General features: G+C 36.2%; 1 protein-coding gene across 3 annotated transcripts in view; it reads left to right on the top strand.

Moving 5' to 3' along the window:
• Window positions 1-7067, top strand: part of LOC107709294 (low density lipoprotein receptor adapter protein 1-B-like) — a 13779-nt gene extending 6712 nt beyond the window's left edge. Inside the window, exons 2-9 of one of the 3 annotated variants that reach the window (XM_016513759.1) lie at window positions 178-320; window positions 530-642; window positions 1061-1175; window positions 2485-2557; window positions 3502-3588; window positions 3693-3793; window positions 3927-3961; window positions 6564-7067. In XM_016513759.1, coding sequence (XP_016369245.1) covers window positions 178-320; window positions 530-642; window positions 1061-1175; window positions 2485-2557; window positions 3502-3588; window positions 3693-3793; window positions 3927-3961; window positions 6564-6693 — 797 coding nt within the window. In that variant the 3' untranslated portion in view covers window positions 6694-7067. Of the gene's footprint in view, window positions 1-177; window positions 321-529; window positions 643-1060; window positions 1176-2484; window positions 2558-3501; window positions 3589-3692; window positions 3794-3926; window positions 3962-5114; window positions 5672-6563 lie in introns of those variants that run through there. The other 2 variants (XM_016513758.1, XM_016513757.1) reach the window with 2 other exon arrangements.
• Window positions 7068-8376: the final 1309 nt, after the last annotated feature.

The following is an 8376-nucleotide window of genomic DNA, read 5'->3' as shown; positions in this document are numbered from 1 at the left end:
TAATATTTCATAACTGTTTATGACTTATACAGCACAAGTCTTTGGTGTGCACTTTGAAGCTGTTTACAGTTTGTCTGTGCTGACTTGGTTTAACCCACATGTGTGAATGTTTTTGTAGCTGTTTAGTGTTACCTCATAAACCATTCACTCCATTCGTCTTTTCTCCCTTTGGTCCAGAGCTCCCTGAGAACTGGACTGACACGAGAGAGACTCTTCTGGAGGGAATGACCTTTAACCTTCGGCATCTGGGCATGACTCTGGTGGACCAACCCAAAGGCGAGGAGCTCTCAGCTGCTGCTGTCAAGAGGATTGTTGCCACTGTGAGTTCTGTCATTTGACATATAGCTCTGATATGAAGATATATCAGTGAGACCCCTAAAACCACCCTAGCAGCCACATAGCAACACAATAAATCACACAAAACACCTTAGAAAACCCATAATCTCCATAGTAATTACACAGAACACCCTAGAATCAAGAACCAAGTTCTGCATGGACAAGCACAAATATGTTATTGTTCATTTGTTAGGCCAAAGCCAGCGGGAAGAAACTGCCTAAAGTGATCCTGAAAGTGTCTCCTCAGGGAATCGTCCTGTGCGACAGTGTGTCCAACCAGCTGATCGAGAACATTTCCATATACAGGTGAACTCCACACACCTCCGGCACGACTTCTCTCACGTTCACCTGCCTGTTAAACATTCACTCGCTGTGCAACTGAACCACATTAGACTACGAAAGGAATGATTTCTGTATGCGTCCTCTTCTGAGAAGTAGTGTGTCTGACCTACAGTGGAGATTTATTATTTATCCTGCCATCCAGTGTTTTACCACACACACACACACACACACACACACACTCACTTCCTATATTTGTTTAAAGAAAAACAGCAGCCGTCAGTTCTTCAGTGTATAACAGTAGTTCAAAAAAACAGTCCTTGAAATTCCAGCGCAGACAGCTGTGTCTGCTCCATATCCATATCTCTGCAAAACATTGTTTTTGTTTACTCAAAACTGACTGCAAGTCCTTAACTCTGGTCTGTTTTATGACCCTTTCCTGCAGGATTTCATACTGCACAGCTGACAAGATGCATGACAAAGTGTTTGCTTTCATCGCTCAGAACCAGCAGAATGAGACGCTGGAGTGTCATGCATTCTTCTGTGCCAAACGGAAAGTGGTGAGTGTTTGATGCTTTCCTTATGAAAGCTGTGAATCTTCAGTCACCACAAAGACTTCTGACTTGAACAAAAGGAGTCAAACAAAGCATGAAGAAGGGGGACAGTTTTTCAGAATAGCTGACTAGATTACTTTGTGTCTGTTGAAGGACAGGCTGTTCTTCAAAGCATAGCACTTCATCCAAAAACATGTCTGTTTAAGGCTAGATGCTGAGGGTTAGATACAAAAGCTTTCCTAGTGAGCCGCCTACCTAGGCGACATCTGAAGGCACCATAAACTTTGTACTACTGATGCAAAGGCGGTTCAGAAAGCGGGGTAAATTCAGAGATACATTATTTTGACTTGAGTGTAAGGCAACATTGCATGTAATCTTCAGAGAACACACTTCCAGAATGCACTGTGACAAGCTTGGTGAAACAAGTCTGTGACTGAAGAGTTTGAGAAAATTGACAATTATAAATCTGTTTTGTTCAATACTGAAAAGTATTGATACAGAAGCAGGTCAACATAATTACTGACCATTTCTAAATCTAAGATTTTACCCAGTATTTGTGTGTGCAATGTATTTTTGCTTATTGAAATGCTGTGCTGTTATTTCAGATGTGATTTTGCAGACGTAAGGCAGCTTGCTAGGTTTCACAACATGCCTATTATATTTTATATGATATATTCAATATATTTCATAATATAATAAATTACATTGTATAAAAATATTATATTTAATATTTCCAGTATAATGTAATACATATAAAATGTATTACCTTATTTATTTACTTGTTTGTTAATTTGGCTCCAATAGTTACCATAATGTGTTTTATGCTCACTTGGTTTCTGAACAGAGCTTTTATGTTTATATATGATATATTCATAATATAATAAATATTTCTTTAGTAATTTTTAGGAAGGTGTACTCATTTTTGCAACACAACATTTTATCACTTATATGTGTATGTATGTGTGTATGTATATATATGTATGTGTGTGCATATATACACATATACATACATATACATACACGCATACATATGTCTCTCTCTCATATATATGAGAGAGAGAGATTCCTAGTTTCTGATCTAGTTGTTTTATTATAGCTTTGTGTGAAAATAAGACTACTTCTGTGCATTTTGGTTTGATTTGAATTAACAATGGTATTTGGTCTAAAAAGTTTGCAAACCACTGATGACTGATGTTGAAATGCATAGATGCATATATGTTGTATCTGTATGTTGTTCTTGTGCGTATAATGTACAGATACTGCAGTCCTCCTCCTTGTCTGACTGACTCGTTGTTGTCCTGTTGTGTTCTCTCAGGCCCAGGCAGTCACGCTCACGGTGGCCCAGGCCTTTAGAGTGGCCTTCGAGTTCTGGGAGGTTGCCAAAGAAGGTACAGCGTGTCATATCTCTCTGCAGAACCATATGGAGGTCGTATGTAACTGCAGAGGATCATACACCACAAGTGGAAAATAATTTGTCACTTTGTTTTGAAGTATATGCTCTCAGAGCATTGAGGCTGTCGTGATTGATTATAGCAGTCAGACCATTGCTCTGTTGCCTTTTCATATTGTAGAAAAGATGGACACGCACGCAATGATTTTATTTGTATATTTGGTGAACCGAAGCCAGTCAATGCATCACAAAGACATTCCTTATATATCTTGAAGTTTACGAATTTTCTAAAATTATGTGACCAGAATACAATGTAAAATTAATACTTAAAGGAATGGAAAATTAGCAAAATGAAAATTTATTCACCAAGATGTAGATAAACAGCTGATAAAAACATCACTATAATCCACACAACTCCAGTCCATCAATTAACATCTTAATGAAGTGAAAAGTGGTGTGTTTGTAAAAAATAAATACTTTATTACGTTTAAATCGTTGCTTCTGGCTAAAATACAAGTCATCTCATCTGAATCAGGAGAGAAATATGCATAGATCAAGCACAGTTTACAAGTGAAAACTGTTCTAAACAAATATTTTGATGTTAGAGGACAACAGGGGATGGACTTTTTCACTGGAGGAAGCGTTATTATGGACCATGGGCTCGCATTTTAGCCAGAAGCAGCAGTTTAAAGTTAAAATGCCTGAATAATGCATTTCTTACAAACACAGATTTTCACTTCACAAGACATTAATTAATGGACTGGAGTTGTGTGGATTATTGTGATGTTTTTATCAGCTGTTTGTACTCTCATTCTGTGCTAGTGATTTTTTTTTCACTTTGGGATGAACTTTTCGTTTAGTGTTCAGTGAAATGTAAGTATATTTTCCTGTTTTATTTTATGGTACAGCATGAAATTAATTCATGTGTTGCTCGACTTTCAGAGAGAGAGAATTGTGTGAAATGGGATTCAGCTGGAGAGACGTCGAACAGCTCACAGTCGGAGAGATCGGTCAGCCTGAAAGGAGGAGGTACAAACTCCTTAAACTTTCTGTGCCTCCTCTTCTATTTTTTTTTTTTAAGGGTGATCTATCCCTTTAGCATTTGACATTAATGGGCTGTTTATCTATTCTAGCAATAGCTACAGATAACCTGTTGGACATTGATGATTACTCCTCTGCTGTGGAAAATGTGGACAATCCTCCCGAACCCAACAACAACAGCACCACCCTATGGGTAAGATCTTGTCCTTGTACACCAGTTTTTCTCTTAAATGAGACTCACATGGAGGATACTTCACGAGTGACTGCTGACCATTATCTTTGCTCGTCTTGTTACAATTCGACTACTATTTTGCTCCTCTTTTCAGGAGATGGATGATGGTCTGGAAGAGGCTTTTTCAAGGTATTGAGGCTGTTCTTATCTCCTCTCACAAGCTTCTGTCTCGTCTAAATCTCTTTTCTATCTCTCAATGAGGGGCAGGAAGGGCAAATCCTTGAGAAGTGAGCTGCATGTGAAAAGCATGCTGATAACCTCTCGCACATCAAGACGATCTCAAACTACAATCTTTCTGTGTTTGTTCTTAAAGATTGTTGGAACCGTTTGAAATATTAATTTTAGTTTGCTACTTTGCTCCGCATAACGTCCTGAACTTTTGATTAATCATCCAGAGCAACTGAGCAAAGGCACTTTTCCCATACTGATGTCTCATGAGACATATATTTTCTCATTTTATTTGTTTATTCTTCACAGAACCAAGCTAAAGCTTTTGCTCTGCAATTGGCCTTCAATTATTTATTTCTGATGGCATACAGATGAAAAACCTGACCTGAATATTAGTGCTTTATGAGTACAAATGCTTTCAATTTTATTTGATTAAATCCACCAGAAAGACTGAACATGGAATGCTTGGAAACGTTTCCTCAACAAGCTTCTTATTTATTTTATTTCCTTTCTACTGCTGTTTTTGTCTACTGTTGTCAGACTTATAATGGTTGCTATGAATAATTGATAATGTAAATAAGACAATTAATTAATGTGTATAATAATAATAAACAATTATTATTAATGATTTTTTGTAGAACTGAGCAAATAAATTATAAGAAAAATTGAGATTAAGTAATTGTATATAATACATGTGTTTTCCTCAACAAGCTTCTTATTTATTTTATTTCCTTTCTACTGCTGTTTTTGTCTACTGTTGTCAGACTTATAATGGTTGCTATGAATAATTGATAATGTAAATAAGACAATTAATTAATGTGTATAATAATAATAATAAACAATTATTATTAATGATTTTTTGTAGAACTGAGCAAATAAATTATAAGAAAAATTTTGATTAAGTAATTGTATATAATACATGTGTATAATAATAATAATAATAATAATAATGAAGTAGCTAACACCGCATTTAACTTGTCATGTCTACTGGAAGATTAATATCAAAAACTCTTTCATGGATTATCAACTCCTTTAAAATAGAACTGTGTTTCTTAAAGGGGTACAGAGAAACGTCCTGCGGCCCTTAAATGTTGTGCTCTCTCTTTGTTCCTAGCTGCAGTTTGGATAGCTATGAGTACTCTCCAGGTAACAAGTACAGGTCCAGTCCTGTACCAATCCAACCTAAGCTCAACTTCCACCCGCTCCATACCCAAATCTGTGTCCCGTTTATATACTGTCTGTCAGTCTGTTACATCATTCCCCTCCCCTGTTGTCTTCCAGAACCCTGCCAACTTTCACTGATCAACCCAACCAAATTAGCATCCTGGGCTGGTACTGACCCAACACATAGATCTGATTGTGAATTTGATGGCAGGGTTCTGCAATGATCCATATTTAAATGCAATGTGCAGGACATGGTGTCTTGGTGATTTTTCCCCCTCCTAAATGTTTTTTTACCCTTAAGGATTGTTTCCTTCAATATCCCATCATTCTTAGTCTAGCCAGTTTGTATGTTATTTCTGTGTTTTCATGTTGTTTTGTTGTTAACCCTGAACATAACCCTTAGTTAAATGTGTAATACGATTACTTTGTACTGCATGTCTTCTAACCTTACAAATAAAACCATACCCGTTGTTAGCATAGTAAATAACATAGCTACCAACCAAAATGAAAATTTGCTGAAAATGTATTCACTCTCAGGCCATCCAAGATGTACATGACTTGTTTCTTCATCAGAAAAGATTTGGAGAAATGTATCATTACATCACTTGCTCACCAGTGGATCCTCTGCAGTGAATGGGTGCCGTCAGAATGAGACAAACGGCTGATAAAAACATCACAATAATCCACACGACTCCAGTCCATCAATTACCATCTTGTGAAGTGAAAAGTTGTGTGTTTGTAATAAATCCATCAAGATGTTTGTAACTTCAAATGAATCCTCTGTCCATAGTATCGCTCTGTCAACAATCAGAAATGTACAGAGATCAAGCTTTATTCCTCCAAGTGAGGAAGCGTTATTTCAGATAATGGACTCATATTTTGGCTGGAAGCAATTGTTTAAAATTAAATGCCTTATTCATGTATTTATTTTTTTCATTAAACGCAGCTTTTCACTTCACAAGGTGTTAATTGATGGACAGGAGTTGTATGGATTACTTGTGGATTATTGTGATGTTTTAATCAGCCGTTTGACTCATTCTGACGGCACCCATTCACTGCAGAGGATCCATTGGTGAGCAAGTGATGTAATGCCAAATTTCTCTAAATCTGTTCTGATGAAGAAACAAACTCCTCTTGGAAAGCCTGATGGTGAGTAAAGTTTCTGGAAATTTTTATTTTGAGGTGAAATATTCCTTTAATGAAACCTTTAGACCCATATGGGCAATTCCAGCATTACAGATGTGACGAAATCAGGGGGTTCATTTATATTTTTCTGTGGTTACGTTAAAATGTGGTAACATTTTAATGGAATTGCTCGTATGTTAATCAAACCTGTACATCTACATCACTGAAGAGTTTTAGCTTTTTCAGTTGAATTAGTCTGTCTCTTTCCCCATAGACTTGCTGAGTCTCGTACTAACCCCCAGGTCCTGGACATTGGGCTGACACCTCAGGACTGGAACTCTGAGACCGATTGGGACAAGACCAATGGAAACGCACCAAACGCAGATGAGCTCTTCAGCCTCTGAGCACAGATAGGTTTGTGGGAAGAAGTAGATGTGGGAACCTCATGCAGGAGTCTGCTGTCAGTTGAGAGGGCAGCACACTGGTTCTTCTCATCTTGATCATCTGGTCCATCACACCAAAGCAATAGCAGATGAGTCTATTTTTGCAACAAACAAAAAAACTATACTATGCCACCTGAGTTTACATGCTTTATTTTTATCAATTCAAATGTATACAGAATAATGTATGTATATACCAGAATCAGTATTGTTTTCATGTATGTTTATCATATGATATATAGCATTGTGTATATTCAGGTGCACTATAGAGCTACTGTAAGGTCTAATCCTGTAGTTTGCTGCTTTGAGATCCATTTATCACCACAATTCGCTTCATTAATGATAACATTGAAATTAGCATTAAATTCACAGTACAGCTTCTCTTTAGCATCTTATGATGTCTATGAGTCATATTTCAGTATTTAATTAAAAAAAAAATCCAGACTGTATATGATTGTTATAACACCCAAAGGGGCCATTTAATATTTCTCAAAAAAGTATAATAAAAGTGTTAATATTATCTAAGAATTGATCTCATTATTTATTTTAATTTTTATGTGCATTGTATGTGTATTTCATTATACAGTATTCCATCATTATTATCATCATCATCATTAATATTATTCCTTAATATGTCATTATCTGTAACATTTTATTTTATAATTAAAAATTATATTGTATTCATCCATATTCTAAACTACTTGTCCTATGTAGGGTCGTTGGGATTATGGAGAACATTATATCTCTAGGAGATGTTATTACATTATTTTTTAGCTTTAATAACTTAATTATTAATGCATATTTTAAACATGAATTTGTCACATTGCTACACCATCCATTTAATTCAGTCAAAAAGCTGCTAAATATGAAATGATAAAAAAATGAAGATTAAAGATTTTTCAATTTAAATAGGAAATCTTGTTAATATTACATTTTTTAAAAATACATAAAACTTGTCTATCCAATAACTACATTCTTTATCCTATAACGGGTAATTTATTGTATTTTTATTTTTTAACTATTTTTAGTCAACCAGGAGAGGGCAGCATTGCCTTCTAAAATTCTCTGGCTCTTTATCTCCATTTTAGGCCTTTGTGTGAAATTGTGTTCTTGTGCATGAGGTGGATTTTTCACTTTTTCTATATTCGTCCCAGATGGCACAAAATGCACTTGACACATGTAGAGCAGCTGCAGCAGAGTCTATTTGAAATGCCACAGGAGAGATGATGCTTTAGTTTACTGAAGCACACATTCGGCATGAGAAATCCCTGTATTCCTCACGAATGATGGTTATTGTGGCGGTGGATGGCAATATATTGGCAAGAGGACCCTATACTTCACCTGAAAACCTCAGACCTGTAAACCAAATCCCAAGAAAGTCTTATTGAGCGCTCACTGAATATTAATGCAATACAGATTTTATATATTAGTGTCATTTCCTGTAACCCATGAGAAAGCTTTTCTTAAGTACGTGCAATTTTGTTTGTCAACATGGACTAACTTGACCTTTGTGCTGCTAAAAATGGATGCAATTTTCCTGTATTTTTTGCTTTGGCTTATAGACTCGAACCCAAGCGGTTGATTATTGGTGGCTGTGTGTGGTTGTTGCGTACATGTGTGGAGTCAGGTGTGCATGTGGGTTGAATC

The sequence above is a fragment of the Sinocyclocheilus rhinocerous genome, unplaced genomic scaffold (assembly GCF_001515625.1).
Source record: "Sinocyclocheilus rhinocerous isolate Xijiao unplaced genomic scaffold, SAMN03320098_v1.1 scaffold206, whole genome shotgun sequence".
Taxonomy (NCBI): Eukaryota; Metazoa; Chordata; class Actinopteri; order Cypriniformes; family Cyprinidae; genus Sinocyclocheilus; species Sinocyclocheilus rhinocerous.
The sequence above is the reverse complement of the archived record's forward strand: the minus strand, read 5'-3'. Positions and strand labels throughout refer to the sequence as shown.